This window comes from Heptranchias perlo, chromosome 2 (assembly GCF_035084215.1).
Source record: "Heptranchias perlo isolate sHepPer1 chromosome 2, sHepPer1.hap1, whole genome shotgun sequence".
Classification (NCBI taxonomy): domain Eukaryota; kingdom Metazoa; phylum Chordata; class Chondrichthyes; order Hexanchiformes; family Hexanchidae; genus Heptranchias; species Heptranchias perlo.
In genome coordinates, this window is record NC_090326.1 from 97,698,865 (window position 1) to 97,724,824 (window position 25,960).

General features: G+C 42.3%; 1 protein-coding gene across 1 annotated transcript; it reads left to right on the forward strand.

Annotated features, from left to right (window-relative positions):
• The first annotated feature begins 983 nt into the window (after positions 1-983).
• On the forward strand, positions 984-24,884 carry chmp5b (charged multivesicular body protein 5b). Its single transcript, XM_068004654.1, has 8 exons — positions 984-1,148; positions 12,263-12,367; positions 12,791-12,837; positions 12,941-13,034; positions 16,900-16,971; positions 17,893-18,001; positions 23,721-23,836; positions 24,360-24,884. The coding sequence occupies exons 1-8, from the start codon at positions 1,080-1,082 to the stop codon at positions 24,408-24,410; spliced, it is 663 nt and encodes a 220-aa protein (XP_067860755.1). The 5' UTR covers positions 984-1,079; the 3' UTR covers positions 24,411-24,884.
• Positions 24,885-25,960: the final 1,076 nt, after the last annotated feature.

Consider the following 25,960-nt stretch of genomic DNA (forward strand, 5'->3'; position numbering starts at 1 on the left):
AACACAGTCCATGAGCTCCTCACATGGGGAAGAAGAGGCCCTTCATCAGAGCATTTATAATAAATGGTCTACATTTGGAGCATTAACTTGTCATTACTTATTACAAGTGCTGATTGGCCTGTTATGTAGTTCTAGTATTTGTTTTCTTTTGATCTCAAGGTGCACTGATGGAATGTCGCTCCTCACTGCCCCCTACTGTTTCACATGCAGTACTGCTGCCTCTCCTCATCCGCTCCGTCAGGCCGAAGATGATCTTTTTTTTTGAGCGATGATTTACAAACTTTATTGGGATTTGCAATAATTAAACACAACCATACTTGGAAATTATAAGTTTCTAAAAGCATGTAGGACATTTGCTGCACTAAGAACAGCAAAAAAGAATTTAACTTCACAGTATCTTATATTTTAACAGTTATTTTTGACATTTGAAAAAGGGATATACACATATGGTAAAGCAATTTCAATAACGAAAAAGTGTATTAGAAACAATGTGAATGGCTTTAAGTATAGCTTCCCAAACGCCACTTTATACTCAACAACTTTTTCTATAGGTTTACAACAATATTAAACATCAAAAGACCAGGGTTCAGAAACCCTCAGGTTGTCTAAAATTCAATATATAAAAATATGCTCCTACAACTCTCATTAAGCATTGCTCATTACGGATCCCTTTGTATTGCCTATATCAGACAACCACAGAGTAGGGTAGGAAATTAGTGTGAGCACATGTGCTGCTATATAGGTTCTTTTTATCTGTACTTCCACCGAAGATGATCTTCTGCCGCTGAGACTGCGCCTAACGTGACCCGCCCCATCGCTGTGACGTCACCCGCCCCCTCCAATCGCGGTGACGTCACCCGCCCCCTCTAATCGCTGTGACGTCACCCGCCCCTCTAATCGCTGTGACGTCACCCGCCCCTCTAATCGCTGTGACGTCACCCGCCCCTCCAATCGCTGTGACGTCACCCGCCCCTCCAATCGCTGTGACGTGCCCGCCCCCCTCCAATCGCTGTGACGTCACCCGCCGGGTCGGGCGGATTTTTGTTTAGTTTTGTTTCCGCCGCCGTGTCTCGGTCGCCATGAACCGGCTGTTCGGACGGGCGAAGCCCAAGGGCCCACCGCCCAATCTGACGGACTGTATCGGGAATGTGAGTGCTTAGCAAACCGACTGGAAACTAGTGAGAGACCGGGGGGAGACGCGGAGGTGCGGCCCGGCCGGGCCCGGTCAGACAGGCCGCTCTGTTCCGGAGCACCGTTCCCTCAGCCACCGTCTAACGTGATGTGACCGCTTAAAAATAGAGCCCAGGCAGTGGGATCGGCGCCCCTCCGTGTGTTGGGCTCGGAGTCCAGGCCTTGGGCCTCGGTTGTTGGAGTGGACGGAGTCCGGAACAGCCCGGCTCGGTTTCCATTGGGAGTGGGGCGGGATTTTGAGGACGCGGAGTATCGGGAAAGTGGAGCCTGTGTCAGGTCCACTCCGAATGAGGAGTCAGCGGGGGAGCTGCCTGGGCGGGCCCTGTGGGCGGACTCACTGTGAGAGCTGTGACCCGGGCTCGGTGAGGACAGCTTGAGTCCCTTTAATGTAGAAAAACGTCCCAAGGCGTTTCACAGAAGAATAATTAGTAGGCCGTGCAGCCCCTCGAGCCTGTTCCGCCATTCAGTGAGGTCATGGCTGATCTGTATCCCATCTCCATCCACCCACCTTGCTTCCATACCCCTCAATACCCTTGGATAGTAAAAATCTATGCGCTCAGATTTAAAATTATTAATTGAGCTCGCATCTACTGCTTTTTGATGTGGAGATGCCAGTGATGGACTGGGGTTGACAATTGTAAACAATTTTACAACGACAAGTTATAGTCCAACGATTTTATTTGAAATTTACAAGCTTTCGGAGGCTTCCCCCTTCGTCAGGTAAATGTCAGGAACTCCTCGAAGCCTACGCATTTATAAATCACAGAACAATACATGGTGATTACAGAGAGTCTTTGCAACTGCCCGTTGCCAAGGCAATCACAGTGTTCAGACAGAGAGGTGTTACCTACAGAACCCCCGAATATACAGTCAACAAAAAAAACAAACAGAAAAAAAACAGAGAGAGAGAGGCAGAAACATCCGGAAGGCAGAGAAAGCCAGCAAATGACCCGTTATATTAAAAACAGATAGCTTTTGTTCACTGGTGGGGTTACGTGTAGCGTGACAGGAACCCAAGATCCCGGTTGAGGCCGTCCTCATGGGTGCGGAACTTGGCTATCAATTTCTGCTCGACGATTTTGCGTTGTCGTGTGTCTCGAAGGCCGCCTTGGAGTACGCTTACCCGAAGGTCGGTGGCTGAATGTCCCTGACTGCTGAAGTGTTCCCCGACTGGGAGGGAACCCTCCTGTCTGGTGATTGTTGCGTGGTGTCCGTTCATCCGTTGTCGCAGCGTTTGCATAGTCTCGCCAATGTACCATGCTCTGGGGCATCCTTTCCTGCAACGTATGAGGTAGACAACGTTGGCCGAGTCACAGGAGTATGAACCATGCACCTGGTGGGTGGTGTCCTCTCGTGTGATGGTGGTATCTGTGTCGATGATCTGGCATGTCTTACAGAGGTTACCATGGCAGGGTTGTGTGGTGTTGTGGACGCTGTTCTCCTGAAAGCTGGGTAATTTGCTGCGAACGATAGTCTGTTTGAGGTTGGGTGGCTGTTTAAAGGCGAGTAGTGGAGGTGTTCGTCGTCATTGATGAGAAGTGGAGGCATTTAGGGAAAGAATTCCAGTGCATGGGGTCTAGGCAGCTGAAGGCATAGATGAAAATCGTGATGTGAAGGGAGAGCAGGATACACAAGAGTCCAGCGTCAGAGCAACTCTAGGGGTGTTGTATGGCTGGAGGAGGTTACAAATATAGGGAGAGGTGAGGCCTTGAAGGGATTTCACTATGGGGATGACAATTTTAAATTTGAGGCATGGGGGACCTGGAGCCAACGTAGGTCAGCAAGGATGGGTTTTGGATGAGCTGAACTTGGTGCAGGTTAGGATACAGGCAGCAGAGTTTTGGATAAGCTGAAGTTTATGGATGGTGGAGGATGGAAGGCCAGCTGGGAGAGCCTCTGGTTAGCTGTTCTTGGGCGTTTGAAATTTGGATTGTCTTGTTAGTGTTACTAATGTTATATCACTTTTCTTGTGTAATTGTTAAAAGTGACTTTGAGCAACTTCATACTTCTAGTAGCTTGAGTCTTAAGCTTTATGAAAAATACATAAATAGAAAAGGAAGCTCAAGAATATGGAGCTAATCCTAATTATTAAGACTTGTGTGTTTGTGTTCTATGAATGTGATGTATTCCATGAATGAGAAAAACCTCAAGTGGGTGAAATGTATTTTGCTGTTTGTAAAAGTTTAGGTGCAGACTCACTTTTTTATTCGTTCATGGGATGTGGGCATCGCTGGCATTTATTGCCCATCCCTAATTGCCCTTGAGAAGGTGGTGGTGAGCCGCCTTCTTGAACCGCTGCAGTCCGTGTGGAGAAGATTCTCCCACAATGCTGTTAGGAAGGGAGTTCCAGGATTTTGACTTAAATGCGTTGAGGTTGAGGGGCCTCTGTTGTAATTTGAAGTACTTGCCCTACAGGTTTTTAAATAAAGCAAGAGAGAACTTTATGGCTATTTTTTTTTAAAAGCCTAAGTTCTACCTTGTTCTTGACTAACAAGCTGTAAAGCTCAATGGGGACCACTTTGTATATGTAGACTAATAATACAGTGAAGGATGAAGAATAGCTGATTATTCATACAGAAATTCTGACTTTTCTCTTTCCCCCCCCCCCCCCCTCCAGTTGTCTGAACTCAGTAGAGACGATAGTGACATCTGCTTCAGTGTGAAATAATAGGCAAGCATATACGTTTGAGATTTGGAGGAACTGGAAGAACTGGTTCTATTTATTGCCTATGAACATTTTTATTGCCTTTTCAAAAGACAACGGCCATTGTGGAACACTTTGCATTTTCCAACATCTTGCTTGTCCAGTAGTTTCTGCTCTTAGACATGTTGTATTTGTTCTTGATATTTGGTTCCTCCAAATTGGAAACAAAAACAGAAAATAAGAACATAAGAACAAAAAAATAGGAATGGAGTAGGCCATACGGCCCCTTGAGCCTGCTCCGCCATTCAATAAGATCATGGCTGATCTTCTACCTCAACTCCACTTTCCCGCCCGATCCCCATATCCTTTGATTCTCTTAGTGTCCAAAAATCTATCGATCTCAGTCTTGAATACATTCAGCGACTGAGCATCCACAGAATTCTGAAGATTCACAACCCTAAAATCAATGTCAGATTCCACATATGCGCTGACGACACCTAGCTCCACCTTACCATCACCTCTCTTGGCCCCGCCATTAATAGTGGAAATACTCAGGTCATGCAGCATCTGTGGACAGAACAGACAAGTTAACATTTCAGGTATGGACCCTATGTCTGAACTTGAGGATATTGCAGATGAGCAGCATTTAAAAAGGAACAGAACTAAAGGAAGGTGGAGGGAAAAACACACATGAGAAAAGAAATAGAATGACCTGTAAAATGCTTAAGTGGAATATGAGAGATGGTTAAATGCCAGAAGTGATATTAGCACAAGCCAATGGGAGGCATAATGAAAGACATTTACGAGACACAGAGAACATGTGAATAACTGAGGAGGTGGTGGATGATACAAGTAAAAATGGAAGCAGGACCTGGGAGAAGAAAAGAGTAGGTCGACACCAAGGGTGCAGTCCGCCATTCCAACACAAGCACCAACCTACACCCCCTCCCCAACACACACATCCCACGTGTTCAGCATTTCCTGTTCGAGAAATTGGGAGCTATAGTTAAGATCTGAAGTTATTAAAGTCAATATTAAGCTGGGAGGGCTGTAAAGTGCCTAATGTGGTGCTGTTCGTCGTGCTTCATTAGAATAGTGTGGAAGGCCAAAACAGGTCAGAGTGGGAGCGGGGCGGAGAATTGTAGCGGCAAGTGACTAGGACACAGTGGGCAGAAAGGAGGTGTTCAGCAAAGTGATCACATAATCTGTGTTTGGTCTTTGCAATGTAGAGGACACTGCTCTCTCAGCAGCAAATACAGTATACTAGGTTTGAGGAAGTGCACGTAAATTGCTGTCTCAACCAGAAGGAGTCTTTAAGGCCCTGGACAGTGGTGTGTGGCAGTGCATGGGCAGGTGTTCTATCTCTTGTGTACATATGGGCAGGTGCTGGGAATGATGGAAGAGTGAATCAGGGTGTCACAGAGGGAACAGTTCTTTTAGAAAGTGGATAAGGGAGGGAAGGGGAAAAATATGTTTGGTGGTGGAATCACGTTGAAAATGGTGGAAGATGATCTGTCGAGGCAGCAGCTGATGGATGGAAGGTGAGGACAAGGACTTTCACAAGCCATCCTGGTGAGCGATGAAGGTGTAGAGGGACTGTACATCCACAGCAAAGAGGAGATTATTAGGGCCAGAAAAGCATAATTCTGAGGTTGGAGGGCATATGGAGGAAACTGTCCAGAAGAGATGAGGTCAGTAATGGTCTGGGACATAATGGCTTGGTGTTTAGTGGGCCATAGTCTGGGGGAATTAGAATTTGTTGTCAAGAGAATTGGCCTTCAGACTTGCGTAGATGTTCTTTCACCATACAACAACAGCACCCCCTTTATCAACTGGTTTGATGATGTCAGGTTGTACCTAAGAATACGGAGCACTGCAAGTTCATAGATAGATTAAAGCAAGTGAGGGGAGTGGCAAAACTGACATGGATTATATCATGTTAGCAGTTCTCAATAAAAGATCGAGAGGATAGAAGGTTTCCAGGTGGATCAGGAAGACAAAACAAAGAGACAGATCTACGGGGGAAATCCTCCTGCCCAAAATGGAGGTGAAGGCAGCGGAAGAAGAGCTCAGTTCATTTCAGGTTCAGAATTAGTTGAGGTTGGGACATGTGGGGGAATGAAGCTAAAGCCCTTGCTGCGGTCAGATAGTTTGGGGTCAGGGAAGGGAAGATCAGAGAGGATAGTGAATTTCAGAAGGGATGTGGGTGGAAGAAAGTGAACAGGAAGAGGAATCAGGAGCTAGTCTGACAGTTATTGAAGCTTATGGTCCTTGTTACCTGAAAGGAAGAAACACAGTATTTTGTTGAAGTGCAGGATGAGACAAAGGTTGACATAGAACTAAGGATCAGGACAACTCTGAAATAACGTGAGTCAGTGCTGCTGAGGAGAGAGCATCCATGTGGCGCATAGTGGAGAAGGCAAATTTTATGAAGCAGCGAGAACAGTAGTTAGGTGAAATTTGAGCTGGAATTCATGTGAATGAGTTGGAGCTGAAGACAGGTGCTGAGAAGAGATGCTGTGTAAGTAGGTTTTAGCAAAAACACAATAAAGGAGGAAAAAGCATAGCAACGATGGTGAACAGTGGAAATCACGTCAAAGAAAGGAATAGAACTTCTTCAGGTTGGGTGTTCCTGGAAGAGAGATGGCAGTGAATTAAACAGCATAAGCAAAGAGCAAAAAACTGAAAATGCAAAAATTCTGCAACAAAATAGAAAATGCTGGAAACACTTAACAGATTGGGCAACATCTGTGGAGAGAACAGACAAGTTGACGTTTCAGCTGTGGAAGCTTTGTCAGAATGTCTATGCCTACTTTTTTGGCCAGAAGGCACTGCTTGCACATTAGACCTTTCCTTCTGTCTTCAGCCTCCTCTGTAACCCTCCCTCTGGCGTCCTATCCTCTTGATCTTTTTAATGAGAACTGTCAACCATGCTAGTTTCTCTACTCTAACCTATCTTCCTATGAATCTGCAGTGCTCCGTACTCTCTGCTCCAATCCTGACATAGTTATCAAACCTGCTGACAGAGTGCACTGTCATATGGTGGTAGGATCTCTATCTAGCCGAGACCAGACCAGAACTCCATTACTGAACACGAAGCCATCATTTCCCAGACTGTTACTGATATTTAATTCAAATTAAATTCTCTTTGATTTGTCTTAATATATTGTCTTGTGTTGATATCACTTCTGCCATTTAATCATCTCTTGTTTTCCACCTAAGCGCTTTAGAAGTCTTTCTCTCATTTCTCGTGTGTACGCGTGTTTTTTTTTCTTCCCTCTTCCATTTGTTCTGTTTTTTAAATGCTGTTCACCTGTAAAATCTGCACGTTCTGCTGAAGGAGGTCTATGCCTGCAATCTTAACTTGTCTGTTTTCTCCACAGATGCTACCTGACATGCTGAGAGTTTCCAGCATTTTCTGTTTTTATTTGATTTCCAGCATCTGGAATTTTCTGCTTTTTGTTTACCCCAATTTTGTGTTTTTGAACTGTTTTAAGCTTAGTAAGTAAAGGCCAATAGATACCCTTGCCCCTGAGAGCGTACAGAGGCGAGCAATGAAAATGATTCCTGATATCTCAGGAATTTTAAGTGATGAGGAAAGGTTAGGGAAGTTGGGTGTAATTTTTTTCTGAAAAATAGAAGACTTTAGGGAAATCTAATTGAAGTTCAGAATAATGAAAACTGACAAAATTGTTGCAGGCAAAATGCTCAATATGGTGAAAGATTCAAATACAAAAGCAGAAAATTGGATGCATTTATGGAGAGAGAAGGTATTGAGGGATATAGTACGGCAGGTAGGTGAGGCTGAAAAATTGATGGGCTTGTTTGAGGCCTAATAGCCCTTCTTGTTAAAAATTCACATATAATATTATTAAAAGTCTTGTGTATGGTATGCATCACACTTTAAATGTGTCCATAGCACAAAAAGATCTGTCATGTTTTCTGGTTGGACCCAGGGAAATTTGAGGCAATTAAAAAAAAATCCAGGGTGCTTCCTTCCTTTTCTAAGTTACAACCTAAAGAGTTTCCATATCTTTTCACTTGCTAGCTTGGAGATGTGTACTTGTATAAGTGGCAATGCAGAAGATGTTGGTTATAGTACCTAGATAGGCTTAGAACCAGTTTACCTTGTGCCTAATAAGGTCATATCAGAAGTTGATGAAATAAAATGCATTGTTCCAATTGAGGGTTACTTTGTTTATGTTCTGCTATAAATCTCTGCTAAATGTTGACTAATTGTATGAGCTGGTGTTTCAAAGAATTGTGGAGGGGGCTCCCATAATGCTGAAGAACATAAAAATCTCATGGATATTAGAGTATAAAGTATGTGTTTTTACTTCACTTGTGCCTTTTCTATACCCAGGGATAGATCCTCTACCTCTGTAATGTTGAACAGTTTCCTAAGGTTGACCATTGAGTATCTTTTTCAAATGAATCTCACTTGATTGTGGCCAGTCATGCATCCCCAAACCAGGCAAATTTCAGTAACTTCAGCACTAAGGAGGAAAATGGGCCAGTAGCTGATGATTCAGTTTTCTCAGCAGGGTTCTTTAAAACACTATAGGGAAAATTGAGCTTAAGCCAATAAACTACTCTTGATTCAACACTGTAAATAGCACATCACTATTACCACCAGTGAGAGGCCTGCAATCATCAGTACTTCACTCTGGTTCAGAATGTGCTCTTCCAAGCTTGGAAGGACAAAATCTATCATTGTATTGCTTGATATTTTTCACAGTTGTTGAAAATTTCTCACAGCCCACTCACAGTTGGGCTTTACTGAAACCCCAAGTGACAAGACTGTGCTACAGTTCTCTGGACCCTTCCCAAGTTTGAGAAGAAATAATATACTGCCCTGGTTGGGGCAGTTAGCCTTTCTTGGAGTTTTTTTCCTTATGTGACTAATAACTTAGATAGCAAGGCAGTAAACTACACCCAACAGGCATATCAAATTATGGTAATTATATTGCTTTCTGAAGCTTAGTTGCTGTTGAAGTCTTTCTAGTCTTGAGGTTCTGATACCATCCACATGGGTGTATGATCAGAGATACAGATATTTAAAATGTTCCTCCGTTAGTTACTGTCACTAAATAAAACCAGGAAGAAAGCTATTCTGCAGAGTTTGTAATTTGCATGCGACTAGAAAGAATACTCTTTCCATGGGGTTTATCAGGAAAGCCCATCAATCACCAATATGCTTCTGAATAAGCATCAGGAGAATCCTAATCCTTCTCCAAATTAGACTAATACTTTATCTAAGGAGGTTAAATGTAGGCTATTATCCATTATAGGATGGCTTGATGGGTCGATTGGACTTTAATTGTTTCATGCTTTCTTATGTTCTTGGCACTTATTTTCCTAAACCTTGAAAAGTACATTGAGTTAGTAGTTAAGGCAGTATGAAATGTGGAGGATTCCTTAACCTAATTTGACACTATTGCCACTTTTCAAATTACAACCTGAAGAGAGCTGTGCTACATAATGTTGTCCATATGCAGCATGTAGCTGTACACCAGAAGTGGGTTTCTCTTCTTCCCCCTCCAATTTATAGCCACCTGAACATTTTTTCCTGCTTATCTGAGGCAGAGTAGTGCCATTTTACAATTATGGACTACATTTCTTCCCTCCCTCTGCCCCAAAGTCCAGTTTATGGTATTACTCTGTACCCATCACTCATACCGAGGAATGAAAACATTCAAGGGTCACACAAGCTACAAACCACCAAGCTTGGACTCCTGCCACTTAAGATTTAAACTACTTTTGTTCTATCATGGTAATGCTTACTTTTTTGTTTTGTTCCTTGATTTTCCTTGTTTAATTGCCATTCTTCTTTGTTGTCTTTGCTCCCCACTTGTCTCTTTTTACCCTCTATTTCTACAGAAGATAAGAAAAAAACAAACTATATATACTTTTCAGGTCGAGTAACATCTATATCACACACACAGTGAAACTTTAATTGAATTGGTGGAAGAATGTGCATCTGTACCACCCATGTCAACCTCAGCTCTTAACTGGGTTCTTGCATACCTTCCACAGGCATCAAAGTTGAGGGGTTCAAATGGACTAAGTCTGATTGATTTTGGAATTGTTCTAAAGTGACTGGTCTGTTTGTCTAGCTTTCATTTTCTGGACCATATGCTATGAAAATTGCAGGTCCGTTAGTTCCATTTGGACCAAGGGAAGGAAGTAGTGTTGAAAGCATTGACAGTAGAGTTTGCTTACCAGTAACAAATCTTAAGATTTCAAACACACACAAGTTTTACTGCAGCAAAATCAGTGCTTCTATAACAAATAGGACAGTGTTGTTTATGGGCTTGTGGAAGTGGGTTCAATCCAAGTATGTTTCTCTGCCCCCACTCTTCCCAATTGTAAAATCTGGTGGTTGGTTTAACTGTTTCCAAGATTGCAGCCATCATTTTTATGGTGTATGCTTCTTAATTGGATCTTCAGTTAACACAGCTACAAAGTCACTCAGCAAATGCTTTCAGTGGGGGTAGAAGTCTTTTCTGTTAGGAATGAAGATCCAGGGCTGAATTATCTAACGACCATAGCCACTAGTTTTTGGTTTTCATGGAATAATGGATGGAAAAGCATGGAATCTCCAAAACAGTCATTAAAAATCCTTTGTAATAAAACTGGAATTTGACTTAATCTGTCAACCAAAAACCAGTGGCCCTTTCTATAGCAAATAGCAATTCTTTGCTTATTATATTGCCTTTGGTTTTCCATTTTCACTGAAAAACATATGGAAGTGACAAATTCAATCCCAAAACGCTGGAAAAAACCTTGCTATTTCATGTAATAAAAACAGAATGGTCAGTCACTATAAAGCAGTGACCGTTAATAACTAGTTGCTTTTTCTTGAGCTCCAGTAACAAAAGACACTGATCTCCATTCAGTCAGTGGAAACACATGCAACACTGGCTGATGTCAGCAGAGTATTAATCTGGGATTTTCCTGACCTCAAATATCATATTTCCATGTACGAATGACAGCACAGATTAAAGGGGGTTTCTGCTATCCAATAAGAGTTGTAACTTTTGTTAAAATGGAATGTGATTTACATTGAGATACTGTAATGTTCTCCTTTTAATAAAAGTTAATCTGTGGCATCACAATTTGGGTCCAATACATTTTTTTTTAACTTGTTGCCAGACTAGTGTGTATTACTGTTTGCCAGTGATGAGTGGCACCTATCAGCTTTGCATGTATAGTTTGAAGCCCTGTTTCTAGCAGCGAAATAAATACTGGCAGAGTCCTGTAAGCAGTTTTACAGTCAAACTAGGTTTGGACAGGTTTTAAGATAAATTGATTCCAATCAACGTTCATAAATCTGAATGCTGCACATTTGGTTCTGGCTAGCAGATGCACCTCTAGGATCTCCGTACCTTATATGATTAGAACATATCTATAATGAAAATGGTCGTGTAGCCTCACCCCACCCTGCCTACATGTTTTCTCTTTTCCTCAGTGGGTTCCACAGAGGTGGCAGCCATTAAGCATCTACCCAATTCTTTATATGCAGGTGTCGGCAGGTTATTTCACGGCAATATGGTGATTACAGCTGAGCTCGAATTTGGTCCTCGCCAATACACCCACACACTTTTTAGGAAGAGTCATTGACTAGTGATTAGGAGTGTATGTCCTTTTTTCCTCCCCTCCCTAGTCCAAGGGCACCAAGGCCAACTGTGTTGCTTCACTGCTGCCTGTTTGAGATTCTGCACTGATCTGTTTTTTTTACATTAAAAAAAAACTTTTGTTTCCCACTTTAAGTGATAGCAATGGACTCCACTGGTGTAGATGAGAAAGCATTCTGGTTCTCCATTGCATCGTAAGAGACTCTTTTTTTTCATTTAAGTTGATAGCATTTGCAACCTTTTCCATTGGGAGTGCTTTACCCCACTGCCAGTGTTCTGTGCTATCCATCCCCTTCACTTGAGTGTTTTCCCCAACCCCCTCTGCCCCCACTAAGAGAGCTTTGCCACCCCATACCTGCATTGACAATGCTCTCTTTCCTCAATCCTTAAGAGAGTTTTACCAGCCTCTTTCCCTGGCCAAGAGAATTGCCAATCCGTCTGCCCCACCCCCACTAACTCAGCCCCTGTCACGCATCCCCTTTCTCATGCCTCTGCCCCATCTCCTCTGCATCTCTCCTTTCTCCCACCCATCCATCGTCCCACTCCTCTTCTGCATCTCACTACCCGTGCCCCCTCTCCGTCACTTTCCCTGTGCCCATCAACCCCCTTCCGCTCCCCCAGCTGTCTTCTAAGCTGCTGGTGAGTCGTGTATTGGAGATTTCATATACTTTTATTAAAGGATTGGTGTGATATTAAAAGCCTTTCATTCCTTTTATCTTTTTTTCTCCTGCTGTAAGTTCTATTTGAAGGAATGATGGAACTTATAAGTTTTTATTTATTTCTTGTTCAGGTTGATGGCAGAGCAGAATCTATTGATAAGAAAATCTCTAGGCTCGATGTTGAATTGGCCAAATACAAAGATCAAATGAAGAAAATGAGAGATGGTCCATCAAAGGCAAGTATTTAATAAATCTTGATGTTAGAAAAATATGAAGGAGAGAAGCTTGCTTTGTGCCATATATTTTTATTCATCTGCATGAATAAAATGAAAATGAAAATCATTGCATTTTATTTGGAAATACTTATAATTCAGGAAAACAATCTACTATTTCTGACATGGATGATACTATCAAATGGTAATCTTAGAACTGGAACTAAGCAGTGCCAGGGGGCATTTAAAAAAAAACTGAGGAAAATGACTGCATTATTTATTGAGTAGTTAAATGCTCCACAATGGTCTATTCTTGAGATTTGATTCTGCATCTCATTATAGGAGTTTCAGCTTTTTTTTCGAAAGACCAGTATTTATCTACTCTTGGGCTTTTTGTTACATTAGCAAAAAAACCCTCAAAAATATGACATTTTTCTTGCTTTCTAGAACATGGTAAAACAAAAAGCAATGCGAGTTTTGAAGCAGAAGAGAATGTGAGTTTTTTTTTCTGTATTGAATCTGTATCTTGATTATAATGTGTTTAAAATAATTTATGCAATAAACATTTTTTTTAATGTATCTGGTATTCAATGATAGGTATGAAACACAGAGGGACAACCTAATGCAGCAGTCATTCAACATGGAACAAGCCAACTATACCATACAGTCATTGAAAGACACAAAGACTACGGTAAAACAGAAATAGTTCAACATGTCTGTAGCACTGCCCTAGTGATGTACTAATGTAAAACTATGTTTAATATACATGATGTGGAGATGCCGGTGATGGACTGGGGTTGACAATTGTAAACAATTTTACAACACCAAGTTATAGTCCAGCAATTTTATTTTAAATTCACAAGCTTTCGGAGGCTTCCTCCTTCGTCAGGTAAATGTTCAGGAGCTCCTTGAAGTCTACGCATTTATACATCACAGAACAATACATGGTGTTTACAGACTGCCCCTGCAACTGCCCATTGCCAAGGCAATCACCGTGTTCAGACAGAGAGGTGTCACCTGCAGAACCCCCGAATACACATTCAACAAAAAAACAAACAGGAAAAAAAAAACAGAGAGAGGCAGAAACATCCGGAAGGCAGAGAAAGCCAGCAAATGACCCATTATATTAAAAACAGATAACATTTGTTCACTGGTGGGGTAACGTGTAGCGTGACATGAACCCAAGATCCCGGTTGAGGCCGTCCTCATGGGTGCGGAACTTGGCTATCAATTTCTGCTCGACGATTTTGCGTTGTCGTGTGTCTCGAAGGCCGCCTTGGAGTACGCTTACCCGAAGGTCGGTGGATGAATGTCCATGACTGCTGAAGTGTTCCCCGACTGGGAGGGAACCCTCCTGTTTGGCGATTGTTGCGCGGTGTCCGTTCATCCGTTGTCGCAGCGTCTGCATGGTCTCGCCAATGTACCATGCTCTGGGGCATCCTTTCCTGCAACGTATGAGGTAGACAACGTTGGCCGAGTCACAGGAGTATGAACCATGCACCTGGTGGGTGGTGTCCTCTCGTGTGATGGTGGTATCTGTGTCGATGATCTGGCATGTCTTGCAGAGGTTACCGTGGCAGGGTTGTGTGGTGTCGTGGACGCTGTTCTCTTGAAAGCTAGGTAATTTGCTGCGAACGATGGTCTGTTTGAGGTTGGGTGGCTGTTTAAAGGCGAGTAGTGGAGGTGTGGGGATGGCCATAGCGAGGTGTTTGTCCTCATTGATGACATGTTGAAGGCTGCGGAGAACATGGCGTAGTTTCTCCGCTCCGGGGAAGTACTGGACGACAAAGGGTACTCTGTTGGTTGCATCCCGTGTTGGTCTCCTGAGGAGGTCTATGCGATTTTTTGCTGTGGCCCGTCGGAACTGTCGATCGATGAGTCGAGCGTCATATCCCGTTCTTACTAGGGCGTCTTTCAGCGTCTGTAGGTGTCCATCGCGTTCCTCCTCGTCTGAGCAGACCCTGTGTATTCGCAGGGCCTGTCCATAGGGGATGGCCTCTTTGACGTGGTTAGGGTGGAAGCTGGAAAAGTGGAGCATCGTGAGGTTGTCCGTGGGTTTGCGGTAGAGTGAGGTGCTGAGGTGCCCGTCTTTGATGGAGATTCGTGTGTCCAAGAAAGAAACTGATTCTGAGGAGTAGTCCATGGTGAGCTTGATGGTGGGATGGAACTTGTTGATGTTATCGTGTAGTCTCTTTAGTGATTCCTTGCCGTGGGTCCATAGAAAGAAAATGTCGTCGATGTATCTGGTGTATAGTGTTGGTTGGAGGTCTTGTGCAGTGAAGAAGTCCTGCTCGAACTTGTGCATGAAAATGTTGGCGTATTGGGGTGCGAATTTGGTCCCCATGGCTGTTCCGTGTGTTTGGGTAAAGAACTGGTTATCGAAGGTGAAGACATTGTGATCCAGGATGAAGCGGATGAGTTGTAGGATGGCTTCCGGAGATTGGCTGTTGTTGGTGTTGAGTATTGATGCTGTCGCAGCGATGCCGTCATCGTGGGGGATACTGGTGTATAGTGCCGAGGGCATCCTGAAACCCATCGTACAGGGAACCCCCAGCTTCTGTCGCGACACTACAGACTTCCTACAAAAACTCAGTACCCACGGACCAGTTGAACCAGGAACACTTCTCACCACGATGGACGTCTCGGCACTATACACCAGTATCCCCCACGATGACGGCATCGCTGCGACAGCATCAATACTCAACACCAACAACAGCCAATCTCCGGAAGCCATCCTACAACTCATCCGCTTCATCCTGGATCACAATGTCTTCACCTTCGATAACCAGTTCTTTACCCAAACACACGGAACAGCCATGGGGACCAAATTCGCACCCCAATACGCCAACATTTTCATGCACAAGTTCGAGCAGGACTTCTTCACTGCACAAGACCTCCAACCAACACTATACACCAGATACATCGACGACATTTTCTTTCTATGGACCCACGGCAAGGAATCACTAAAGAGACTACACGATAACATCAACAAGTTCCATCCCACCATCAAGCTCACTATGGACTACTCCTCAGAATCAGTTTCTTTCTTGGACACACGAATCTCCATCAAAGACGGGCACCTCAGCACCTCACTCTACCGCAAACCCACAGACAACCTCACGATGCTCCACTTTGCCAGCTTCCACCCTAACCACGTCAAAGAGGCCATCCCCTATGGACAGGCCCTGCGAATACACAGGGTCTGCTCAGACGAGGAGGAACGCGATGGACACCTACAGACGCTGAAAGACGCCCTAGTAAGAACGGGATATGACGCTCGACTCATCGATCGACAGTTCCGACGGGCCACAGCAAAAAATCGCATAGACCTCCTCAGGAGACCAACACGGGATGCAACCAACAGAGTACCCTTTGTCGTCCAGTACTTCCCCGGAGCGGAGAAACTACGCCATGTTCTCCGCAGCCTTCAACATGTCATCAATGAGGACAAACACCTCGCTATGGCCATCCCCACACCTCCACTACTCGCCTTTAAACAGCCACCCAACCTCAAACAGACCATCGTTCGCAGCAAATTACCTAGCTTTCAAGAGAACAGCGTCCACGACACCACACAACCCTGCCACGGTAACCTCTGCAAGACATGCCAGATCATCGACACAGATACCACCATCACACGAGAGGACACCACCCACCAGGTGCATGGTTCATACTCCTGTGACTCGGCCAACGTTGTCTACCTCATACGTTGCAGGAAAGGATGCCCCAGAGCATGGTACATTGGCGAGACCATGCAGACGCTGCGACAACGGATGAACGGACACCGCGCAACAATCGCCAAACAGGAGGGTTCCCTCCCAGTCGGGGAACACTTCAGCAGTCATGGACATTCATCCACCGACCTTCGGGTAAGCGTACTCCAAGGCGGCCTTCGAGACACACGACAACGCAAAATCGTCGAGCAGAAATTGATAGCCAAGTTCCGCACCCATGAGGACGGCCTCAACCGGGATCTTGGGTTCATGTCACGCTACACGTTACCCCACCAGTGAACAAATGTTATCTGTTTTTAATATAATGGGTCATTTGCTGGCTTTCTCTGCCTTCCGGATGTTTCTGCCTCTCTCTGTTTTTTTTTTCCTGTTTGTTTTTTTGTTGAATGTGTATTCGGGGGTTCTGCAGGTGACACCTCTCTGTCTGAACACGGTGATTGCCTTGGCAACGGGCAGTTGCAGGGGCAGTCTGTAAACACCATGTATTGTTCTGTGATGTATAAATGCGTAGACTTCAAGGAGCTCCTGAACATTTACCTGACGAAGGAGGAAGCCTCCGAAAGCTTGTGAATTTAAAATAAAATTGCTGGACTATAACTTGGTGTTGTAAAATTGTTTACAATTTAATATACATGACATAGTAAAATGTGGAAAAGCAAAAATGAGTGACATCTTCACAATATTGTGGAGTAAATTTCCAAATCATTCACTTTATATTAATATAACAACATGTAATTTACTGAAATAATAGAGGAAAACATTCTGAACAGAACTTCATTGTGCAGTGTCATGATTACTGATGTCTGCTCTTTTTTTTTGTAGGTGGATGCAATGAAAACTGGTGTCAAGGAAATGAAGAAAGCTTACAAACAAGTCAAGATTGATCAGATTGAGGTGAAGTATACTCTGTGTTTGGTAAATGCTGTGATTTCTGACTTGTCATTTGGAGTCTGAGATTCTGTTGCCAATAGAATATGAAACTGACTAAATACATAGAAGTGTGTTCAGCCAAGGTTGGATCAGGACACAGAAAAGGCTCACTTGTTTGTAATTCTAATTTGAAGGTTATGTTTTATCATTATCATCATCGGTCAACTATTGTCTGAGCTCCTGTGAGTGTCCTCCATACCGTTTAAAGGCAGGGCCTTCAACCCTGGTGTGTTTTAGACTGTCCACGATTGCGCCTTCATTGACTTATTATGTACTGCAGCTGCATCACGGCTAGCAGGTTGTGGATGCTGTTGGCTAACTCAAGGATTAACTCATCTGTCTTTTGATGGCGTTTCCTAAGTCAAGGGTCCCACTATACTCCTCCAGGTGTTCATCTGCCCGCACCATTGGCACTTTCTTGGGGTGGCCAGGTTATTTAACTGTTGTTGACCAGTCACAGCTAGTACCGTCCATTGTCGTTATGGGAGCTGGTTTTAACATCTGACCTGACTGAATTTTTGTAATTCTAACAAAAGATGAACTTAGAAATATACATTTTACAGATTTGTAATGAAAAATAGTTTCTTTCCAGAAAGGTTGACATTTAGTAGCCTTAGCTTTGATCAGGAATTAAGATGCTTATGCTAATTTGTACAAGTTGGTATTTAAACATGGCAAAACAATTGATTAATGAATACAAGAAAGTGAAAGTTCACAACAGAAGAGATTGCTCTTATTTGGAGTGCACCTTTCCATGGCTACATGGAGAAATTACTTTGCAGTAACTTGTTGCTAGTTAGGCTTACAATGAATCTTGCAAGAATGTCTTCCAGACTGTACATGACACTAACTATATTATGATTTACCCATTATTGATCTCCACAGAACATACAAGATCAACTAGAAGACATGATGGAAGAAGCAAATGATGTGCAGGAAGCCTTAAGTCGCAGTTATGGAACGCCAGAGATTGATGAGGATGATCTGGAAGCGGGTGAGGATGAAGTCCCCATAATTCATAACTACAAGTGACACAATAAGGTTATAGTTGCATGAGGCTCCCCTGCAAGCATGGATTTGGAGCTGTGGTGTTATTGCCCTATTTTCAAATAATGCTTGCATCCAGCAAGGCTGTGTGCTGGCAGCGGAGCCTCACGAAATTACCTTCAATATATTTTAGTGGTTGCAATTTTGTCACAAAATATCAGTATTTTCAAAATATTGGATACACATTTATCAAATACAATTTCTGTGTCAGTATCCAGCATTCAGAACATAAAATTCTACCTAGATGTGCAGAATGTACTTGTTATAAATTACAAAGAATGTACAGCACTGAAACAGTCCATTTGGCCGAACAGGTCCATGCCGATGTTTATGCTCCACGTGAGCCTCCTCCCACCCTTCTTCATCTAACCCTATCAACATATCCTTCTATTCCCTTCTCCCTCATGTATTTATCTAGCTTCCCTTAAATGCATCTATGCAAGTCACCTCAACTACTCTTTGTGGCAGCTAGTTCCAAATTCTTACCGTTCTCTGGATGAAGAAGTTTCTCCTGAATTCCCTATTGCATTTGTTAGTGACTATCTTATATTTATGGCCCCTAGTTCTGGTCTCCCCCACAAGTGGAAACATCTTCTCTACGTCTACCCTATCAAACCCTTTCATAATTTTAAAGACCTCTATCAGGTCAGCCCTCAGTCTTCTCTTTGGAGAAAAGAGCCCCAGCCTATTCAATCTTTCCTGATAGATATAACCTCTCAATTCTGGTATCATCCTAGTAAATCTTTTTGCACCTTATCTAGTGCCTCTATGTTCTTTTTATAGTGTGGAGACCAGAACTGTTTGCAGTACGCCAAGTGTGGTCTAACCAAGATTCTGTACAAGTTTAACATAACTTCTCTGCTTTTCAATCCTATCCCTCTAGAAATGGACCCCAATTCTTGGTTTGCCTTTTTTTAATGGCCTTTTATGTGTCACTACCTTAAGTGATTTGTGACCCCTAACTCCCTCTGCTTCTCTACCCCGTTTAGACTCTTATTTTCCAAGGAGTATGTGGCCTCATTATTCCTACCAAAATGTACCACCTCTCACTTATCTATATTGAAATTCATTTGCCAATTACATGCCCATTCTTCAAGTTTATTAATGTCTTCCTGTATTTTGTCACAGTCCTCCTCAGTATTAACTATACCCCCCAATTTGATGATGTCTGCAAATTTTGAAATTGTACTTCTGATTCCCGAGTCCAAATCATTTATGTAAATGGTGAACAACAGTGGTCCCAGCACTGATCCTTGTGGAATACCACTTCCCATCTTTTGCCAGTTTGAGTAACTACCTTTAAACCCTACTCTCTGTTTACTGTTTTGTAGCCAGCTTGCTATCCACTCTGCTACTTGTCCACATGCTCTGACCTTAGTCATGAGTCTATTATGTGGTACCTTATCGAAGGCCTTTTGAAAATCCAAATGTATTACATGTGCATTACCCTTGTCTACCCTTTCTGTAACTTCTTCAAAGAATTCAATAAGGTTGGTCAAGCATGACCTTCCCTTTTGAAATCTGTGCTGACTATTCTTTACTATATTTTCACTTTCTAGATGTTTTCCTATTACATCTTGAGTAAGGATCCCATCTTTCCTACCACCGACGTTAAGCTATTTGGTCTGTAGATCCTTGGACTTGTTCTATTTCTCTTTAAAAATAGAAATCATTTTAGTTGTCCGCCAGCCCTCTGGCACTATTCCCTTCTCTAATGAATAGTGCCTCTGCTATCTCTTCCCTAACTTCTTTTAATATGCGTGGATGCAATCCATCCGGACCATGGGTTTTATCCTCTCAGTTTGATTAGTTTATCAATTATATCCCCTCTTTCTGTCTTAAATGTCTTTATATCTTTTTTGATCTCTTCTTCTAATGTCATGCCCACCATGTTAGTCTCCCTGGTAAATACTGAAGCAAAGTAATTATTTAATATTTCTGCCAATTCGCTGTCATTGCCTGTGAGTTTATCGTGTGTATCCCTTAGTGGCTGTATCCCATTTTTCTTTTGTTATTTATGTGTCTGTAGAATACTTTACTATTTTTTTGATATTCCTTGATGATTTAATTTTGTGGTTTCTTTTTGCCTTCCTAATTTTTTTTGACTTTGTTCCTAACCTTTACGTATTCCTTTTTATCATCCTCTCCTTTGTTGTCTACATGCTTAGTGTATGCCTTTTTCTTTTGTTTCAATTTTGCCCTTATTTCTTTATTCATCCATGATGTGTCATTACTGACTAGTTTGTTCTTGCTTTTTAGTGGGATATATTTCTCCTGGACTCAATTGATCACTGTTTTAAATATTTCTCACTGCTGTTCTATTTCTTTGCTTGTCGGTAAATTTTTCCAGTTTATTTTTCCTAGTTCCATTCTCATCCCCTCAAAATCAGCTTTTTTCCAATTTATTACTTTGGTCTTTGTCTTACTTATGTCTTTCTCCATCTTTACCTTAAACCGTATTATGTAGTGTAAGCCATTACCTAAATGTTCCCCCTACTCTTACTTCTCTTATTTGTTCTGGTTCATTTCCCATTACTAGATCCAGCAGTGCTTCCTCTCTTGGGCTTTTTACATACTGGGTAAGAAATGAGTCTTGCACGTATTGTAAAAACTCCATTCCCTGTATCCCTTTACCTACCTCTTCTTGCCAGTTTATTTGGGGATAGTTAAAATCTCCCATGATTATTATTCTATGCCCTTTACTCATTTCACACACTTACATATTTCTTCCTCTACCTCCTTTCTACTGTTAGGTGGTCTGTAATATACCCCTATTAGTGTGATCGATCTCTTATCTTTTATTTCAATCCATATGGATTCTGTTTCTATCCTTCTGTTAGTTATGTCCTTTTTTTCTACTTATACATTGTTATCTCTAATTAGTACAGCTACTCCCCACCCCCTTCTTCCTTCCCTATCCTTTCTAATTATGTTATAACCTTCAATATTTAGTTGCCAGTCCTGTTCTTTATGCAACCATGTTTGTTATTCCTACTACGTCTGGTTCCTCGCTTCGGATTATTGTCTCCCGTTGCCAGTTTTATTTCGGACGCTGTATACGTTGCTGTACAGGCAGTTAATTCATCTTTAATAGTTACTTTTACACTTTTATTTATCACTCCTGCTGTGTTTATTTCAGTTGTTTCCCAGACCTGAAGTATTTATGGGTTTCTACAACACTGGCCTCGACTTTACTCTGGTCCCTTTTTCTTACTCTTGTTTTATCTTTTTCACTAATATTTTTGCCTACCCCCCCACCCCCCAAACATCGGTTTAAAGTCTTGCCAACTACCCCGTTGCCAACATAGAGAAACACTGTTCCCATTGGCGGAAGGGTCAAGAACCAGAGGACATAGATTTAAGGTGATTGGCAAAAGAATCAAAGGTGACATGAGGAAAAACTTTTTTACATAGCGATTGGTTAGGATCTGGAATGCACTGCCTGAGGGGGTGGTGGAGGCAGATTCAATCATGGTCTTTAAGAGTGAACTGGATAAGTACTTGAAAGGAAAAAATTTGCATGGCTACGGGCAAAGTGGGACTAGCTGTATTGCTCTTGCATGGAGCCAGTGCGGACTCAATAGGCCGAATGGCCGCCTTCTGTGCTGTAACCATTCTATGATTTATCTTTTCTGCTAGGACCTTGGTCCCAGCCTGTTTCAGGTGCAGCCCGTCCCAACAGTACAGCTCCTTCCTGTCCCAGTACCAGTATCCCATAAAAAGGAACCCCTCTTTCCCACACCAATCCTTCAGCCACATGTTTACTTCCCTGATCTATTTGTCCCTATGTCAATTCACACGTGGCTCAGGTAATAGTCCTGCGATTACTACCCTGGAGGTCCTGCTTTTCAATTTAGTTCCTAACTCCTGATACCACTTAGCAGGACCTCCTCCCTCTTCTTTCCTGTGTCATTGGTTCCAGTGTGGATCACAACAACTGGACCCTCCCCCTCCCTTTCTAGATTCTTTTCCAGCCGTTTCGAGATGTCCCTTACCCTGGTAACGGGTAGGCAACACACTCTTTGGGACACTCGATCCTGACTGCAAAGAATCGTATCTATCCCTCTAATTATCGAATCTCCTATAACTACCATGTTTCTACTCTGCACCTCCTCCCCTTGGACAGCCTCCTGCTCCAAGGTGCCTTGGTCAGCATTCTGGCTGTCCTTCCCGCAGTCTTTTTCTTTATCCTCACAGGTATCAAGTGCATTGTACTTGTTGGACAGGACTAGTGTCTGTGGAACCTCCTCCTCTATCTCCCCTCTGTTCCTACTACCCTGCTGTACCTGTGCTATCCTCTGAGGTATGACTGGATTCTGAAGAAAACTGTCCAGATATTCCTCCCCCTTTGTTATGTGTCGGAATATCTCTAACTCTCACTCCAGCTCAAAGACTCTGAGCCGAGTGTCTCAAGCCAGAAACACTTATTGCAGATACGGCAATCCGGGACAGTCTTGCTGTCCACAAACTGCCACTTACTGCAATCCCGACACATAATCTGCACTACCATTTCTAGTTTTTATTTGTTTATTTACTTAATCTAGTAATTTAAAAACAAAAGGTTTTAATTAATTTTTTAAAGATTATCTTAGATCCTTACCTCAATACTTAACCTCGATACTTATCTTAATTCCCTTGGGTTCTGCCGCTCCTTTCTCTCTCTGTTGATTCTGATGTCACTCTGACTTCACTTTTTCAAATTTCCAACTGTTATTGAGTTGGACTTGCTCTCACAGTGCTCTCACTGCTTTTAATCTCGGGCCACCGCGCTTTATATCCCTGCCGCTCTCACAGTGCTCTCACTGCTTTTAATCTCGGGCCACCGCGCTTTATATCCCTGCCGCTCTCACAGTGCTCTCACTGCTTTTAATCTCGGGCCACCGCGCTTTATATCCCTGCCGCTCTCGCAGTGCTCTCACTGCTTTTAATCTCGGGCCGCCGCGCTTTATATCCCTGCCGCTCTCGCAGTGCTCTCACTGCTTTTAATCTCGGGCCACCGCGCTTTATATCCCTGCCGCTCTCGCAGTGCTCTCACTGCTTTTAATCTCAGGCCGCCGCGCTTTATATCCCTGCCGCTCTCGCAGTGCTCTCACTGCTTTTAATCTCGGGCTGCCGCGCTTTATATCCCTGCCACTCTCGCAGTGCTCTCGTCACTTTTAATCTCGGGCCTCCGCTGCCACCCGCTTTATTTCCCCATCGTTCTCGTCGCTAAACAACTTGCCTAGTTCAGTAGGCAGATTTATGCATGAGACAATCTTGCTTAATTAAATTCTCCTGAAAGTTCTAGTAGTGAATTGTCCTAAATGCCACATATGGCGTGTAATTTTAATGGACTTTGTTTCACTTAATAAAATAGTTGAAAAGTTACTTTAAGCATGATTGTGTATTGTAATGGTGTATCGGTGTGTTGTGCCATGATTCCGCACATGGCAGGTTTATAGTCTTTGCCCAGTTGTGTCTGACAGAATAGAAGGGAAAACTAGTGACTAAGTCACTTCAGGATGCTTGCATACTTCCTAGTGATTTGTTGTAGAGCATTGTAGGAAAGAATTTGGGCATGAGGATGGGTCACATGCTTACCTCAACCAAAGATTAGTGCATTGATGAGGTGGGTTTAAGAAAATGTACATTTATTTGCTCTGTGCACCCTTGTTTCATACATTCAGAGCTGGATGCACTGGGTGACGAGCTTCTAGCTGATGAGGACTCATCCTATCTAGATGACGCTGCATCTGCACCATCTATTCCTGAGGGTGTTCCCACTGACACAAAAACCAACAAGGTATGTTTCATAATATCCTGTGTAAGCTACTATCTTCAAACATGTTCCCCTTCAGATTCATGCATTTATGTAATTGTAGGTATATTTTACTGAATATATAGTGGCTATTGTTTTGTAGTATTGCTAATCTGTCCTGTCATGTGACATGTTAGCACCTTAGATTCTTGGTTACAAAAGTTATTGCACCTGACCCCTCCATCCCCCAATACTGTCAAGTGATGTAACAGCTGCCTGTCTCTTCAGAAGTTATGGTGGACAACAGTGACATGTTTGTAGCACTATACGTACTTTGAAGTACTTTATACATGTTATTTTGATAACAGTTGACATTCACCAAAAACTCCCACTTTACTCTTTCATTTTGCCATCTGAATGATGTTGCATTTGGTACTGTTAGAGTCCTTTAGCCCACTTCAACTTAACAGTTTTATGTTCTCCACATGGACAGAACTTAAGTAGTCAGCAGTAAAGTGTAATTTTGTTTTAGTTAACAACAAATACTAAGACTTGTTTGTATTTTCAGGATGGTGTGCTGGTGGACGAATTTGGCTTGCCTCAGATCCCTGCGACTTAACACATGTTTTCAAGCAAACTTGTAATTAAACAATTTTTTTTTGTACGTATATGGTCATTTACTAAGAATATTTTGTTTCGAAATCAAAATTGGACTAATCATAACCTTGGTCACTACATTATGGAATGTGGCTTGAAAGAATCATACATGTCAACATCTTAATGATTGCTATAGGTGGGCTTTTAAGTTTCCATATAATTCCTTTAAATAATGTGCAAGAAATACCTTCTAGATTCCTGGCTCATGGTATGCCCCTTACAGCCTGTGTACTTGCAATGAATACTTGTACTCATCTAATATTTTACTTTGTAATGGATTCTAAGCATGAAAATACAGAAAACTGGTTTGTGGAAAACATTGTGTGGGGTTCTATTGATCTAACATGTACTTTAATAAACTTGCTGCACTGACAGGCTATTTAAGTTCTGTAAATCTTTTTCTTTTTATTATTGCAATAAATAGTAATTATTTTCAGATGATCGCAGTCTTCTCATTGATATCCATTTCTCTGTAATATGTAATTGAAGAATTGACTCCTAATTGGTTTTGCTGAATTGAATGAAACAAGTAATTTGATGTATAAAATATTGAAAATTCAATTGGTGTGGTTGAAATAAATGTCCTTTCCCTTAACATGCGGGTTGGAATCCGGCCCAAATGGACAGGATGAAAGTCCCTTCTCCCAAGGATTTTATGTGAAATTAATTTTGGCAGTAGCTATCTAGTTCACAATAAGCACATGTTGACAGCAATACTTTTCATAGAATCATGGAATGTTACAGCACATTAGATCTGTGCTGCTGTTTTTCTTCACATGAACCATCTAGTCTAATTTGACTCGTGCCCACTCTCCATACTCTTTAATATTTGTCTTTTTCAAGCAATTATCCAATTCCATTTTAAAAGATTATGGACTCTGCTTCAACAGCAGTTTCTGTGGTGGCAAGAATGTATAATTCTATGTGAAGATATTTTTCAAACCCAACCTTTAATTCTTTTGTGGGGAAGCCAAAATATGAGTGGTTCTTTGGGTGCTGTTTTGAGGGGGAATTGGACCTATTGGGTTAGAACAGAGGCAACTTGATTTTGCATCTGAAATGTGCTATTTCTTTTTGGGAGTTGGCTTTTTATGTTGGGAGTACTTCATGCCAAAATTGGAGAAATCCTCTATTTCCCAGCACTGATATCTCTTGACTTGATGGGCACATAATTTTATCAAAAAAGAACATTTTCAAGATTTCCCAAGTTTGTTTTTCCTAAAATCACTATAAAATGTGAAAATGTTACTGAAATAACAGACCTCAAAAATGTCATCTTCATTTACAGTACCACTTTTTATTTAAAACTGAACTTTCCCTGTTTGTTTCTTGTTTCATGAAAATTGCAGAATAGGTGGGCACAAAGATTTCAAGTGAATTTTGGTTCCGAGCTTTGATCTTTATTGACGGTTGGAGTGTGGTACAGAAATAAGATCTTTAAATTCAGTTGAACAATTATTTATGTCTGAAACTAACCAAATCCTGACTCTTTGCTTCTATCTATATAGTACC